Genomic DNA, 16,847 nt, shown 5'->3' with positions numbered 1-16,847 from the left:
TTTTCAAAATAAATATTTTTCCAGTGGTTTCAGATTAGAATCAAGTTTGATAGCATAATCCTATACATCAGTTGTTTTTGATGAAACCTAGCCCCCGGTGGCACAACGGGCTAAACCACTGAGCTGCTGAACTTGCTGATCGAAAGGTCGGTGGTTCAAATCTGGGGAGCAGGGTGAGTTCCCACTTTTAGCTCTAGCTTCTATTAATCTAGCAGTTCAAAAACAATAGGTACCACTTTGGTGGAAAGGTAACAGCGTTCCATTCAGTCATGCCGGCCACATGACCTTGGAAGTGTACCTTGGGAAGTCTGACTTGGCCACGGTAGTCCACGCTCTGGTTACATCCTGTATAAACTACTGCAACGCTCTCTACGTGGGGTTGCCTTTGAAGACTGTCCGGAAGCTTCAAATGGATCAATGCTCGGCAGCCAGGTTATTAACAGGAGCGGCACTCGGGGAGCATACAACCCCTCTGTTGCGCCGGCTCCACTGGCTGCCAGTTTGATACCGGGCACAATTCAAAGTGCTGGCTTTAGCCTATAAAGCCCTAAATGGTTCTGGCCCAACTTACCTGTCCGAACAGATCTCCTCCTATGAACCAGCTAGGACATTAAGATTGTCTGGGGAGGCCCTGCTCTCGATCCCGCCTGTATCACAAGTACGGTTGGTGGGGACGAGAGACAGGGCCTTCTCTGTGGTGACCCCTCGGCTGTGGAATGCCCTTCCTACAGAAATTAGACCGGCCCCCTCCCTGTTAGCATTTCAGAGGAAATTGAAGACCTGGCAGTTTAAGCAGGCGTTTGAATAGGCAGTGTAACTAATATAGAAATATGGAACAATTGGATGACGAGATTGGATCTTGATTTTAACTATGAGACAATTTGAGATGTTTATTGATTGTTATATTGTTGTTCTTAAACTGTTTTCAACTGTTTTTATCATGTTTTATGTATTGTATTGTTGTTGTGAACCGCTCTGAGTCGCCCTGAGGGCTGAGAAGAGCGGTATGAAAATGCAGTAAATAAATAAATAAATAAAATATGGACAACGCCGGCTCTTCAGCTAAGAAATGGAGAGAGTTGGACAGAACCAGACTTAATGTCAGGGAAAACCTACTACTACTGTCAGGTAAGTATGTATAGGATTGCATCCTTAAATGCTATTTGGTTGTATAGTCATAAGAAAATGGAAATCGTTATGTCTTTACACTAAGAAGTGGATGAAGTGTAAGGCTAATTGATTGGAAATTATGATTCCTAATTGATTTTAGCACAAAGTTTATGGAATCCATGCATATCATTTATTTTGTGAGTCAGCATTTTTATTCTCTGAGTCATTTCTATAAATACCCCCATTATTGTCGAAGGCTTTCATGGCCGGAATCACTCAGTTCTTGTGGGTTTTTTCGGGCTATATGGCCATGTTCTAGAGGCATTTCTCCTGACGTTTTGCCTGCATCTATGGCAAGCTTCCTCAGAGGGTGAGGTCTTGCCATAGATGCAGGCGAAACGTCAGGAGAAATGCCTCTAGAACATGGCCATATAGCCCGAAAAAACTCACAAGAACTGACCCCCATTATTTCCGGAGAAATTCGGCACAATACAAACTAAGGATGAAATGTTTCTTGAAACCATAGCACAGTGACTTAACTGAGTGCATTACTGGATCTTGGAAGATGTTCTTATAAAGAGTGGCAACTGTTACCATGTTTTAAATCTAGATGAGCAAAGGGAATGTATCACAGAACAAATGGGGAGAAAATCAAAAAGGTAGTAATGTATCCATGACAAAGTAATGTAACCATATATTGCATACCTATGTTTTTAAAAGCAGCATTGCTTACAGTGTGCTGCATATTGTAAATAAAAGGAATTATTCGACACCTGACTTTTGAGATCACAGCGAGGCTTTTAAGAAAGTGTGTGAGTGTGTAGGGTTTTTAAAAAAAAAAAAAAAAAAGCTTCTGCTGATCCTTGAGTTTGTCCCTGTTAAAGGCATTAACTGGAAGTAATTTCATAATAGCCTTTTCTTAATTCAAACACTGTTTTGGCAGCTTTTTCAGACTGCTGCATTCTAATGCTTAATTGAAATGTGACTTTAATAAAGATTGCCAAATATAAATGTTGTTTTTCTTTTAAATTGTACTAAAGTGGTTAAATGTTTGTTTTTAAGGTCTTATTTCTAGCTTTTTCAGCCATTGTATCCCTTCTCCTGAAGGTACCTGAATTACATATGTAAAACTTAATAGGTTGAATGTAAACATGTCATTGAGCATTTCATTAAATATAGGTGATTTCTGCCAGTTCTTTGCTTGTTTCCCTCTCATCACCATCAGTCTGGTCCTTGGAGATGTTCCAGTACTTTGTGAAAGTTGTGGAGAGGAAAAGGAGAACCGGCGAAATCATGAAAATCCCCTTATCGCTTGTTAGTAAAAACATTTGCTCGGTCAAAATTCTTCCACAAATAGCAGCAGAACCATTGTTTAAAACTCTGATGAAAAAATGTGTGCAGTAAAATAACCTCATCATTGTCTCCTGCCGTATAATGTTAAAAGTGTGGAGGAGGGGAGATACAATTTCCTTAACTATCTGTTTTATGCTTGGATTATAATTTATTCTGTTCACCAGTGGAATGGAAACTGATGGAGAAGAGGATTAAACTGTGATGCTAACTCTAAAAATAAAACGCTTGAAGGCAACAATTTCCTATGCAGTGTGATGTAATGTAAATACCTAAAATAGGTGCAGGATTTTTTTGAAATTCTTTCACCATAATGTTTTCCCTGAAAGGGTCATTTGTGTTTTTAGTGTAATAATATTAACAACAATACATTTTTTAAATTTATTGCTTGCCTCTCCTTTTGACTCAAGGTGGAGCACAAGATAGTCAAACACACCTATAAAATCACATATTAAAACATATAATGCAACCATAAACACAAATATTAAAACATACACATATTAAAATACCTGAGACAAAAGTTAAAACATCATAAACATACAATATAATTTAACATTCATTGTTAAAGCTGGCTGGGCAGACCTGCTGGAAGAAATAGGTCATCAATTGTGTTTTAAATTCTGACAGCTCATTTAGCCAGCAGGTCATTCCACAGTCTTGGGGCGGTTGATGAAAAGATCCTCTGATGATGGTTGCCAGTTGGGTTCTGGCAGGCTGGAGTACTGGTCCCCTAGAGGATTTAAGTGTCCTAAAGGGCAGATTGTGCAGGAGAAGATAATCCTGTAGGAAACCTGGATCCGCTTTAAAGATCAAAACCAACACATGGTTTATTCGGCGATTTCTCTCCATTCCCTACTTCTTGAACTTGTTTTAAAGTCACAAGTTCTGTTTTTTGAAAAAACGAATGTCCCTTAAATAGTTTGGGATAAAAATGGAACAAAATGGTTGATAAAGCTCCTTAGAGGACACAGTTGGCCATTTGGAGGCAAAAATATCTGGAGAGATGGGGTGTCCCCCACCTTTTTGATAAATGTGGTGATACCCATCTTGGTCTAAAGCAGTGGTTCTCAACCTGTGGGTCCCCAGGTGTTTTGGCCTACAACTCCCAGAAATCCCAGCCAGTTTACCAGCTGTTAGGATTTCTGGGAGTTGAAGGCCAAAACATCTAGGGACCCACAGGTTGAGAACCACTGGTCTAAAGGGATAAAGTTGGAATATCCTTCACAATAATCCTCCCCTCAAAATACATAACTCTTACTGACTCTGCAACATTATATGCTGAAGAGCCCAGTTGCAGAAGATATAGGTAGAGTTCCTTTGTTCACTTCAGAGGCCTATATTGCTGTGCACCGAAACATTGAGACATTTTTTTCTGTTACGGATGGATTCAGCAAGGGCAATAAGCAATAGATGATTTTAAGCAATGGATGATTTTGTCTTAACAGCAGGAAGATTTGAGCTGTTTAGGGAATGACCAAAATAGTGTATCCACGTGGTACAGGTATACCTCAGCAAAATAGCTTCTTTGACAGAAACTTCAATTCCAGAGGTAGAAATGACATGCAAAGAATAAGGTTCGTACACCACAAAAAGAAGAACGTTTAGTTACATCAAATATCTACATATGAAATGGAAATAACTAGGTCAGGTAAGCCTTTCATAATTAAATAAACATTCTGTGACATTTACACATCATTAAAAAGGGTTTTTTTCCAAAATAAATCTTGGGTGATTTTTTTCTTTTGTCACAGCCTTCATTCTTCGTAAGATTTCAATTTTTGTGGTGAAATGTAAAGATCTAGGTTTTTTAAACATGTTTATTTTATTTATCGTGTCAGAAGCAAATTGAGAATACAGTTATAATGTATAAAAAACCACAAAGTTAAAACTTGGCATTATACTAAATGTCCTTTGACCAGTAGCTGGCCACTTGGAGTGACTCTGGTATCGCTGTGAGGAGGTCCTCCATTGTGCATGTGGTAGGGCTCAGACTGCATTGTAGTAAGTGGTCTGTGGTTTGCTCTTCTCCACGCTGACATATTGTTCTAACTATAATTTACATTGATAAAATTTGAAGGTTTTGAGATACCGAGATGTAACTCAGATTAAAACACTGTGTGATTTCTTTCTATACCATTTTAGTGTGGTTAAATATATGGGGAGGGTGATGAGCACCCTTAACTACTAAGTACTTATATTTAGCAATCTAGGACTTCATAGGCATTGTCCTCCATACTTTTGAGTCTATCTTGAGAAGCATGACATCTCTTTTTAAAAAATGCAAAACATCTTAAAACACAATATCAAGCATGGCAGCTTGTGGGCATATAACACAAATGATTGACATGTAGATGTTATAAATGTACTGGCTGGTCAGGAGTATCTTTAAAGATTTTGCCACAAGATTTGGTATAATTGCGTTGTCAGTAAGTCTTTCCAAAAATTCCTGTGGTGTAATGGTATTGTACAAAGCCTGTCCTTGTTTACTGAATAGTTTAAATAGTCAGGCAATTGAACTATTTTCCCACAAGTTTATTATCACTACTTTGACATGCCACATGTGCATGTTAATAGTCAACTACCCATGCAGTGACAGGTCTAAAATGTCTTGGAACCATGACTGTTACAATTATTTGCATATTTCCAAATTCACGTAATTTACTTATGTGCAACAAACAGAAGTTGTGAAATTACTATTTGTTATATAACAATGCATTTTTCATCCAGGAAAAAACAAGCAATTTGCTTCTTTTCACATTTGTTTCTTTTGTGATGCCTTCAATAAGTTTAAATACATTCAGTACAATATCGGGAGCAATCCAGTCACTTGTAATTTAGTGTGCCTCATTCGCCACACTCCCTGCAATACGTTGGTTGAACATCTTTCTATAAGATAGTTTTGAGGGACAGTAATGTCACCTACATATCATTTATAAACACTAATATTTCCAGAGTTAATAAAAAGGAGGGTTAGTTCTGCCATGTAAATACACCATTCACTTCACTGAGGCGATCCCTTGTAGTCCGAGGATGATGGTCCTCCAAGGTCGGTGTTCTGTTGGTGGGTCCATAGGTGACTGTGGAGCCCAATTCTTGATCTGCATCTTCTCCCGCAGTGAGGGCATTGGTTTCCAGGTGGAAGGCAGTCCCGGTCGGGGTTGGCTTACAGATGCACCATACATCAGGTCAAATCAAGAAGTGGGATCTTAAATAGGGAAGACTGATAGATCAAGTAAAAGGAAAGTACAAAGAACTGAACCACACACTCTCCACAACTGATCAATCAAAATAATATTTCTACGAAGGAAAGTGAGGAGGGTGGGATGAGAATGGGGGGCGAGGGGAGTAATATTGTTAGAAACGTGAAATAAATGCGGAATTGGCAATGGTAAGAAAATTAAGTGAATAACATTCTGTTTGTACTATGAAATGGTTACTGAAATTTACATGATTCTACCTGTGTTTACAATAATTTTTTAAAAATAAAGATGCACCATAGGTCAAATTGCAGGTGCCTCCAGTCCAAGTGTCAGCATTTGAGTTTATTGCTATATGATTCAGTCTCATCAAGTCCAGCCAAGCAATATTCAGAAGCATGAAACTGCAGGAATTCAGAATGTCAATTCGTTATCAAATGCCATCATTTTCACTTCACCATTTGAGAAAACCCACAGCACTGATTCTTGTTCTTCTTGAGAGGGGCTGCGGTGGTGCAATGGGTTAAACTGCTGAGCTGCTGAACTTGCTAACCATAAGGTTGGCGGTTTGAATCCACAGGACAGGGCGAGTTCCTGCTGTTAGCGCCGGCTTCTGTCAACCTAGCAGTTTGAAAACGAGTAGATCAATAGGTACCGCCTTGGTAGGAAGGTAAATGAGGCTCCATGCAGTCATGCTGGCCACATAACATAGGAGGTGTCTACGGACAATGCAGGCTCTTTGGCTTAGAAATGAAGATGAGCACCACTCCTCAGAGCCAGAGATGAGCACCACCCCCCAAAGCCAAAAGAGGAAGCCTTTATCTGTGTTTCGTTGTTTCTAGGCACTGAATGTTTGCCTTTGTGTTTGTGTATGCTGGAATCCACTCAGAGTCCCCTCGGGGAGATAGGGTGGAATACAAATAAATTATTATTATTATTATTATTATTATTATTATTATTATTATTATTTTGTTGCCCTGCTTTATTTCCAGTGAATTTAACAGTGATGTTAAATGGAGGAGGAGGGGTAACCAGCATATTCTTCCTAAATATTCCTTTTCGGTCATAAATGTACAAATGTTTTCTTCCTTGTAGGTTTTTAAAGAGAGGCAGAGTGTCAAAAGAGCTTGAATTTTGTATTTCTGCATGGCAGGAGATTATGGACTGAATAACAACCCTTGTGGTCTCTTCCAGCTCTTTGATTCCCTGTATTTACTAAATAAGCATAGCTGAGGAGTAATGATACCCACTTTACCCTTTGCTAAAACTCTTTCTATATATCAACTTGAGTTTCTTTTTCAGAAAATGTGTGACATTTTAAAAAACAACAACCATTATTGAGGATACATACCTGTGCAAATTACATGGCCCTTCTTGTTGGGCTCATCTTCTTTAGCAAACAATGTAAAAACACTGGAAAGACCAATGCTGAATCCACAGAAGCAACATATTTCAGTTCCTGTGTGCATTACCCATCTCCTGGTTGGAGCCCGCTTAGGTCACACTCACGCATTTAAAACCAAATGCAACTTGGCTGTGAAAACCAAATCCCTCCCCCCCCCCCCCCCGGTCCCTGAGATCAGTTTGTACAAAAGGGCATTTCTAACATGTCCATGTATACATGAGTTAAGATTATTTTGGGTCACATAATCACAGGGGCTGCATCCTTTTCTTCTTCCTGGCATTTATAAACTTACCAATTGACAGTCTTTCTTGGTTTCCTTTCAGTCTTACCCCACACTTTGCACTCCCATTGGATGAGTAGGCTGATTAACCCCCTCCTCTCTCCTCCAGTGGTCTTCCAAGGTTTTTGGACTTTGGCTCCCACAATTCCTAACAGTTGGTAAGCTGGTTGGGATTTCTGGGAGTTGAAATTCAAAACACCTGGAAGAACCAAGATTGAGAACCACTGGCCTAAACTGACTGACTATAGACGGATGAACCTTTTTCATCCTGTCTCCTGCCATCTGATCTAACTACATCACATCAATGATATACTGAGTGAGGCTCAGGGCCCGATCCACCTTCTATCCATCCAATCCCCTTATACCCATCCATCCCAGTCAGGCTTAGTGCCCGGATCCATCTCCACTCATTTGATCCACTTACATCCAATTGAGATTTAGAACCTGGGGTGTGTGCGCCCCAGTGAGAAACTCAAATATTAAAATTCAGTAAAATAACAAATATTCAAAAAAACAACATAGATTACCCAATGAGCACAGCATCTCATTCCTTTGAAAAAGAATGTTTTTAAAAAATAACACCAAGCTTACTAGACTTCTAGGTAACTCACCCAATGTCTGTCCCTCTCTGTCACTCCCTTCCAAGTCCATTTTCATCATGACTGGGGGCAGAGGGCACATACCGTATATACTCGAGCATAAGCCTTGTTTTTCAGCCCTTTCTAAGGCTGAAAAAGCTCCCCTCGTCTTATACTCGAGTCAAGGTTATTTATTATTATTACATTTATTATTTTACTCTATTATTATTATTATCATCGTTACATTTTATTCTATTATTTTTATTACATTATTTTACTCTTTTTATTATTTTTTATTTTACTCTCTTTATTATGATTGGAAGGATACGCAATAACATTTATATTGAAGAACATTAGAATAATGGTTTAACCAGAGTTGGACAGTCTTATTTTAAATTACAGTTACATGTAAATATTAAAAAATATTTAACCTGATGCCTTCAGTAATGTAATTTTATTGCTATCAATTTTTATTTTGAAATTTACCGGTAGCTGCTGCATTTCCCACCCTCGGCTTATACTCAAGTCAATACGTTTTCCCAGTTTTTAGTGGTAAAATTAGATGCCTTGGCTTATATTCAGGTTGGCTTATACTCGAGTATATACGGTATATATAAAATAAATTTTCCCTAAAACCAATGAGTAGAAAGTGGATTTTTGAAAAGAACTTTCATTTAGAAAATGGAAAAACGTTTTGTATTCATGTAGCACCTGATGACAAATGCTTCTACAGTACCTTTAACATTTATTATAGCATAAGGTTATGCGGTGTCATATGTCAACAACCTCTTCAGTTCCAGGAGCCTTTACAGCTCTTTCCCCATGTTTATATGTTTAACCTTAAAGCAGAATACGCAACCTTTTGGAGCAGATTTTGAAGGGCATACATAGTGGAAAGAGGGAAGAAGTGCTCTCAGCAGAAAAATACAGCTGATTTCTTCAGATCCACGGTAGTTGAACTATATGGGAAAGAAACCTTTAGGACAGTTAGATTCATGAATAGAACTCTGAATATGTGAATGAAATAGTAAATAAATTTATTAATTTTACAATTAATTGTGCAAATTGTAAATTGTAGAGATGATAACATGATAGAGTGTGAAGTGAAATTTCACTAGTACATGTGATATTAGACATTTTATAAAGCTTTCAAAGAAAGGTAGCATAATTTTTCCTTGCTTTTCATGAGGATTCAGCAATTAATTGTATTAATCATTGCCTTTTAAGTATTGCTTTATGGACTAAACACAGTATTATAGTTTCAGAGTTGATTAAAAAACCCTCATCATAGAAAAACAGCTGTTAATCAATGTGCATTTCCATGTCAAAAAACTGTGTAAAATCTGAATGAAGTTTTCTTGAATACCTCATTGATTCATATGCTACATAACAATCTGGAAAATTAGCACGGTAATATCAAAGAAAAACATATTTAGATTAGTATATCAACAATCATAAATTATTATCAAAAATACTATTAAAAGCCAAAATAATATTTATTCCTTTTGCACGTTTCATAATTGTTTGGAAGCTGCAGGAGGACGCCCATTTTCTCTTATTTTATTTTGGTGTTAACTTTGGTTTATAGCTGGCATGGACAAACTTGGGCCCTTCAGGTGTTTTGGTCTTCAACTCTCACAATTCCTAACAGCTTAAGGCCCTTTCCTTTTCCTCCTCAGCCGCTTAAGCAGTTGTGGGGGAAAAGGAAGGGGCCCGGGCCTGTTAGGAACTGTGGGAGTTGGAGTTCAAAACACCTGGAGGGCCAAAGTTTGCCCACACCTGGTTTATAGCCTAGTCAACTGGTCATTTAATATTGTAAATCAAGATTTAAATTTCATTTCATTAAAGTTAGTTAGACAAACACAATTTAAAAGCAAGTAGTCCTGCAAAATATTTATATGTAATATTTTCAAAAGTTTGAATATATCAGTGTACTAAATCCAATTATTAGTCCCAGCTAGGGAAGATTCACTCCATCAACTGAATATGAGAATTAACTTGACAAGCCTCACTCACTACTTGAGGCTAACTATCGGATTGAGTTCAGTGTATGCAATTGTGAAGCAAAATTTTAGCATTTTTTTAAATTAAGAAATTATTTAACAGTATGAGTCAGTCCTGACATGAATACGCACCAAAATCCATGATCCAGTTGTAGCCTGATTGATGGGCTCCATGTGTAAAATAGCAGAGCATAATTGATTAATGGTCTTTTCACCTACTTTCCATAAAATAGTTCGAAAGAATGAAACTAAGAACCATCAGTTAACTGATTGGCAGGTGGTATACAACAGCTTTACTTTTATAAAATGTAATGCTGAAAATATCTTAATAAGTCTGCATTTACCCAACTCTCTTGTGACCACATATGACAGCATTCTGTAGCATTTTCCCACTTGGCAAACTATTCAAGATTATTATTTGCTTAATATGTGATGAGACTCAGTAATGTCATTTAATGTTAAGAGTAGCTCTATATTATCTCTATATACATAAAATACACATTGGATAATCTTAATTATAGGATCCCAATCACTTTAACTGAAGAATATTAAATATACATGGACCATGATAATTTGGGGCCATTTTTAATGATTACTTATTCTTGCAAAACTTTTGCTGACTTCAATAGCTATTTTGCCTTTAAAAAATCAGTTGTTTTTAAGTAATCTCATACACTTCCAACATAATGCTAGATTAACAAAACGCTTTACACTCAAAGACACCTCTTTGGTTTCTCCTGGAGCATGTTTGCAGAGTAATGTATTTCAACTTTTCATTCACTGTTTGGACTCCAGGAAATCCCTGCAAATGGCTCGAACAACATCAGGAACAATCTGCTCCAGTCCTGTAAATTCTCTTGTGAAGAAGGTGTGTGTCTCCTTAGGTGCAGATGCCATGTCTTTTAAATCATCCAGTGGAGCCCAAGCAACCCCAATAGAGAAGATGGTGATACCTACAACAAATTTGCCAAGAAGGTACACTTAAAGGCCTGTGTAAAATTCAGGAAAAAAAGAAACTTTCTAGATTGTTCTAAGTGATAAAATGAGCATTAGAAAAATAGTGTCAGCTGTTGATTCCGAAGATGATAATTTCTGAACATTAAAAAACTCACTTAAAATACATAGACTGCACAGCAACAATTAAACATTTGTTTAAAACATTTTAAGAGTAGCAAGTAAAAGTTAATCGTTTACACTGAAAAGGTTACCAAATATTTTAAGTAGCATTAACCAGTCCTTGACAACTCCATGACTAACATGCTACAGATAGTATGGTTAATTGAAACACATTACTTTGAAGTTCTGTAGCCAAAGTATTGCTCTACATCAGTGGTTCCCAAACTTTTTTGACCAGGGACCACAATCAAACCTTAGTACCAAAAGGGTTACAAATCAGTTTTTGGTCAACTTTAGATTTGGTTTGTTTATTTGGGGTGCTGATTCTATCCAATTGCATTGGATAGACCACATCATCTCTAGTTTCTTTTACAGAATGTATGCCACCCAATAGTCACCATCTGCTCACTAACAAAAAACAATATTTCATAAGCCTTGGCACTACAAGGTGGTTTCATGAGACCAGTAACTCTCATTGCAACCGTGTAATAATGGTGAGGCGGTGGACCGTATTTTAGTTCCTGCGATCCACTGGTGGTTCATGGCCACAGGTTGGGAGCCACTGCTCTACATAGTGCACAAGAGTAAAGAGGTGATCAGAACTTTTATTACTTGTTGTGAGATAATGTTACACGACTAGTTCCACTTATAGTTCACAGACTGATGATACAGCATGAGAAAGAAAATATGTTGAATTCTGAGCAGACTTAATTATTATGGTATCCCAAACATATAGGCAAGCGGGCATACAATATAGTAGAAATTGTTTTAAAGCTCTGGATCGAAAATAATGTCTCCCAACAGCTACTAAATATGACATGGAACAATTCTTGCATTTGCTTCTCCTTACATTAAACCACATTTACTGGTGTTACAGGAGAAGTAAACAACTTCAACCTTCCAGACGTTTTTGGACTGCAATTTCTATAATTCCTCACTAGGTCTCATGGGAACTGAAACCTAAGACAACATCTTGAGAGCCTCAGTTATCTATTCCTGTTTTAAAGTCTACATCTTTATATTAGCTCTCTGGGATTAACTGGGGCAGAGAGAGAGGGGTGTAAATCAGAGATTGCAATTTTTGGCTCCCCCAAGATGTCTGAATGCTTTCCAACTGCACTATGCCCATGAAGAATGAAAAGTTACGTTATTTTACTCTTACTAACTTTCTGGGACCATTTAAGTCTTTTCTTGATATTTTTTGTTCAAGTGATGGCCCAAGAGCAGCTTTTTAAACTGAAATATGGCCTATGGCTGTTTCTTCAGCCCCCAATTGGGAAGAGTTCAAGTGAAACATAGTCTAGACAATTCTAGGCCCTGGAAATAATAAACAACATTTATTTATTTCTACAGTCAGAGACAGTGTCCATCTGTATACCTGCTTGCTGAGCAGCTACTGCAGGTCCCCGGACGTCATCATAAGATTGGCCATCAGTCAAAATCACCAGAAAATTTTTGTTGGCTCCATCTCTCACTGGCCCAAACACATTTCTGGCAGTATGACTAATGGCTTCTCCAGTAGCAGTGCCACCGCTCATGTAGCGGATTCCACGGATAGCAGAAAGAACACTTTCTTTTGTGATGTAGTCTGTAAAACTGAACTCTGTGCGTTGATCATACGTGAACTGGATAGCCGCAATTTTGGCACCAATGTCTGTGATCTCAAATGATTTAGCGACATTACTGATGAATTCAAGCATAAGACGAAAGTTGCTGTCGCCAACACTGCTGGAACCATCTATCAGGAAGGCGACGTTGACCGAATTGTAGCACGTTTTGCTGCACAGCATATGCTCATGAGCACAAAGTTTTTGAACCAGTGGCTTCACGTATTTTGTAGTACCAAACCAAGTTGGTATGTTGTAAGAAAAGAAGCCATTATTTAAACAAACAGCCTGTTTAAAAAAAAACAAAAACAAAAAATGAATAGGTTTTGGCACCTCTGATGAATGAATGATTTTAACTAATCCTTTCTATGAATTCAGTTGGGGGAGTGATACAATAAACACTCATTTGTGATGCATCACCGTCATCATTCTCCCTTGTGATTGAATATTCATTGTATAAAGCCCAGTACTCAAAATGACAATATTCAGTACTTGGAAAAATGCTTTCCTTTCCTTGGACAGCCTATCTGTGGCCATTGTAATTGCTGTATCTAATGTTATCACAGGTACCTAGTGGAGATTCATTCACTAGTGACAACGTCTATTGCATGTCATCACTATCTTGTAACCTTTCTTTCCCTAAGCCTTTGTCTCTTAAAGCATTTAATGGACATGCTTTCCCTTTTCATGAGTACTTGTCAGAAAGTAGGATTTAAAGGTTTCTCATATTTCAATGAAGATTTTTATCATAAATCTAAAGAACTGCCCTCTACTGCAATAGAGTATGCATATGAAATTGAGAATTTTCAGAAATTACCTTCTCAATAAAGCCAAGATCTTGAACCATTCCAAGCTCTTCAGGTGCAGGTTTTGCAATTGACACAATGAATACATTAATGCCAAATTCTCTGGCCAGTATACCAGCATGTTCCATATCATCGGACGGCCAGCCATCTATGAAAACTACGATGACTCTGGGAATACCTTTCCGTACTCCATTTTCAGGAGAAAAGAATTTTTGTACTGTTTGTTTTAAGGCTTTTCCTGATATAGAAGAAAAGTTTAAAGTATTTCTTTCAGTTAATCAGCTTTTGTTGTTATTAAAACACAACTTTCTTATCTAAGATAAAGACTACACAAACTAGAAGCTAATAATACTCAATGGAAAAAGTAATTATTCTGCAGAAAGCACCAAAATGCATATATCAGAAATTAATCAGAGATTGCATAACTAACTACTGCTCAAAGCCAGAATCTTGCTGATGACATATGCAAGTGAGTGTTACCCTTGCTTATGTATTTTATGGCCAATGTGGATGGCTGAGTTCAACTTCAACATCTGTGCTGACCCCATTCTCTCTAACTTTATTTTGGTGGTGTTGGACACATTCAGCAACAAGAAAGCAACTGAAAATGGTCAGGCAGTGCCTGGCTGTTATTCAGCTGCAGGAGAAGAAAAACATTCTCCCAGATTCCAGAAGGGAGGATGGCATAGTTTTCCTGGGGCTAGCTGCTTGGTCAACCATTCCTCTTGTTACCAAATGGTCATGGAAGGCAGCACCATTAAGGGCACGTAAAGGGTAAATGAAAGGACAGGGTGTTTCATTACATCTGATGGAGCTTTATCTTATCAGTGCAATCCAAGATCTCATTCCAGAAAGTATACATACTGAATAACTTAGGTCCCACAAACCATATTTAACATATAAAAGTACTTCTACTGGTGAGGTGACTGGTCCCAGCTGCATGTGCATTCCTTTGCTCACTCATGCATTTGCCCATGTGGATTGGGGGGGGGGGCAGAGTGTTACCCATTCCATCTTAATATAGTGAGTGAACATTCGTGCACCTCCTCCTCCCATCCCATCCCATCCCACCCTTTCTCCCAAACAAGTGAGTGAATACATGTACCTAATGTCATCCTCTTCCCTGTTTCTGTGGTGAATATACTCATCCTGTCCCTTCCCCTTCTCCTTCCTACCTGTATGAGTAAGCAAACAAGTTCTAGTGTCCTCCTGTCCCATCTCATTCCCCTGCTCACATGTGACCAAGTACTCACAAGAGACCTTCTTCCTTTCCACTTCCTTCCCCTCCTCCCACCAACATAAATGAGTGAGGGAATGTATGTGGAGCCATTCCCAGGAACACCATCAGTTTCATTTCCTCCCTCCAGTGTCTCTCTGCTCTCCATCAGACAATAAATGGTAATGTTGGGAAGAGCTGCAACAGCTTGAAAAGTGGCCTAGGGGGCACAAAATCCTCATTTCTCCAATGACCCAAAAAGTGTGACACACAAATGTAGGTTGGACCTACACCTGTATCATTCTATTGTGAAGAACATTACAGTGCGAATCTGCTACTTCATTTCTGTTGTGCAGCTACTTTGTTGTTGTTGTTTGTTGTATATTTTGTTGGATATTTCAGAAGGCAGAAGAAACATGCCTATGTGTAATTAAATCAAAAAGTGAAGCCTTCATTTAAGAGTTAAGAGATAGAAAATGAACAGAGTTGTATCGTATTAATCCCTCCTCACAATGAAATGGTTTGAGATAGGGAATTAGAAACATGATTTTATCTTTCTACGTATGCTCACCTGTATTGGAATTGCCTCCTTTGAAGCCAATCTCTTTTATAGCAAATAAGACATCTTTTGCACTAGTGAAGTTTTTCAGGTAAAATTCCGTTTTGGGATTCTCACTATTTGAAAAAACAACAACAAAACAAAGTAATGGTGTAACAGAGAATACTATAATTAATGCTTTGCCATTCCAGTGATACTGTCTAAGCTGTTAATTTGCAAAGATTCTAGTTTCTTGTAACATTTTTGTTAAATCCCTTTTTAAAAACTGGATAGATACAGAACCGCCCCCTCCCTTACCTTCCCTAAACCAAAGCAAACTATTTCCTTCTTAATAAGGGATGTGCAGTTCCAGAACTTTGTGGGAAACTATTTTAGAACAAGTGGCCTGAGATCAAAACTTAATAATATTTACTATTTCCATGAGAGAGATACTATTAACATTGTTATACAATATATTAATGCCAACAAATCAGGAAATCTGTGGCCCTCCAAATTTTATTGGATTGCAACATCTACTATTCCTAGCCAGCATAACAATGGTGTGGAGGAATAATGGGAGTTAGTTCAACATAATATTGGGAAATACTTATTCCCTATCCTGTAATTAGAATATTCAGTCAATTTAAATCTTACACATACTTAAGCTTTTTCATGTTTATAGAAGTGAGAGAGCGATAAGTTCTGCTTTTGCTACATCAGAAGTGATACCTGGCTTTCAATATAGCAAAGGTTCAAACAGTTAGACTAAAGTTTACACTAACTTTAAAGACTGTGCAGCAGCCGCACAACATGTAAAATTATGCCATCTCCTATGAGCTTCTCCCATACAAATAATTTTCTTTCATTCCTATCTCATCCTGAATTTTATCATTTTATTTCGAACATGTGGCCCGCCCTTTGGGACTGGTTCTGCAAATAACCAAACCGTATCTGAAGTTGACCAAAAACTGATTCATAATACTTTTGGTACTAATGTTGGAGAGTGGCCCCTGGTCAAAGTGGTCCCTGGTCAAAAAAAGGTTGGGAACCACTGATCTAAACGTTAGGAAGAACATTTTGCTTGTAAGATCTGTTCTCCAGCAGAATACATTCCCTTAAAGTTTGATGGTGTCTCCTTATTTTTTGAGGGCTTTAAATAGAATCTGGATGACTATTTATCATGAGTGCTGCATGGCAAGGGGTAAGACTGGGTGGTCCTTGTATTGTTTTATTGCATTCTTATCTTTTTATTGATTTAATTGTAATATTTGTTTTGTTGTTTTGGTTTTATTTTGTTGTATTGTACTGTTGGGCTTGGCCTCATGTAAGCCGCCCCGAGTCCCCTTTGGGGAGATGGTGGCGGGGTATAAAGATGATGATGATGATGATTATTATTATTATTATTATTATTATAAAATTACTGGGCACAATAGTTCCGAGACAGGGGAAGCTACATATAACCTCAAGCTTCTAAACTAACATCATAAACCATTTACATGATTGAATAAGAATAAATGTGCCTCACTAACTTGAGGCATAAAGGTATTTTTAAAGTATGATTTCAGCTGCCTTTCCTGCCTCCAGGTTCTGCTTTTGGGAAACATCAAGGGCGCTATAAAAAGAAACAAGGCAACTTTCAAG

At 37.9% G+C, this 16,847-nt stretch overlaps 1 protein-coding gene across 3 annotated transcripts in view; it reads right to left on the bottom strand.

Moving 5' to 3' along the window:
• Positions 1–9,618: 9,618 nt before the first annotated feature.
• COCH (cochlin) overlaps positions 9,619–16,847 on the bottom strand; it is a 38,058-nt gene continuing 30,829 nt past the window's right edge. For 2 of the 3 annotated variants that reach the window (XM_060759698.2, XM_067462867.1), the window contains 4 exons: positions 15,240–15,343; positions 13,464–13,690; positions 12,418–12,934; positions 9,620–10,876 (listed from right to left, as the gene is read on the bottom strand). In XM_060759698.2, the coding sequence (XP_060615681.2) occupies positions 10,701–10,876; positions 12,418–12,934; positions 13,464–13,690; positions 15,240–15,343 (1,024 nt within the window). In that variant the 3' untranslated portion in view covers positions 9,620–10,700. Of the gene's footprint in view, positions 10,877–12,417; positions 12,935–13,463; positions 13,691–15,239; positions 15,344–16,847 lie in introns of all 3 variants that reach the window. The other variant, XM_067462868.1, reaches the window with a different exon arrangement.

This window comes from Anolis sagrei, chromosome 1 (genome assembly GCF_037176765.1).
Source record: "Anolis sagrei isolate rAnoSag1 chromosome 1, rAnoSag1.mat, whole genome shotgun sequence".
Lineage (NCBI taxonomy): Eukaryota > Metazoa > Chordata > Lepidosauria > Squamata > Dactyloidae > Anolis > Anolis sagrei.
The sequence above is the reverse complement of the archived record's forward strand: the minus strand, read 5'-3'. Positions and strand labels throughout refer to the sequence as shown.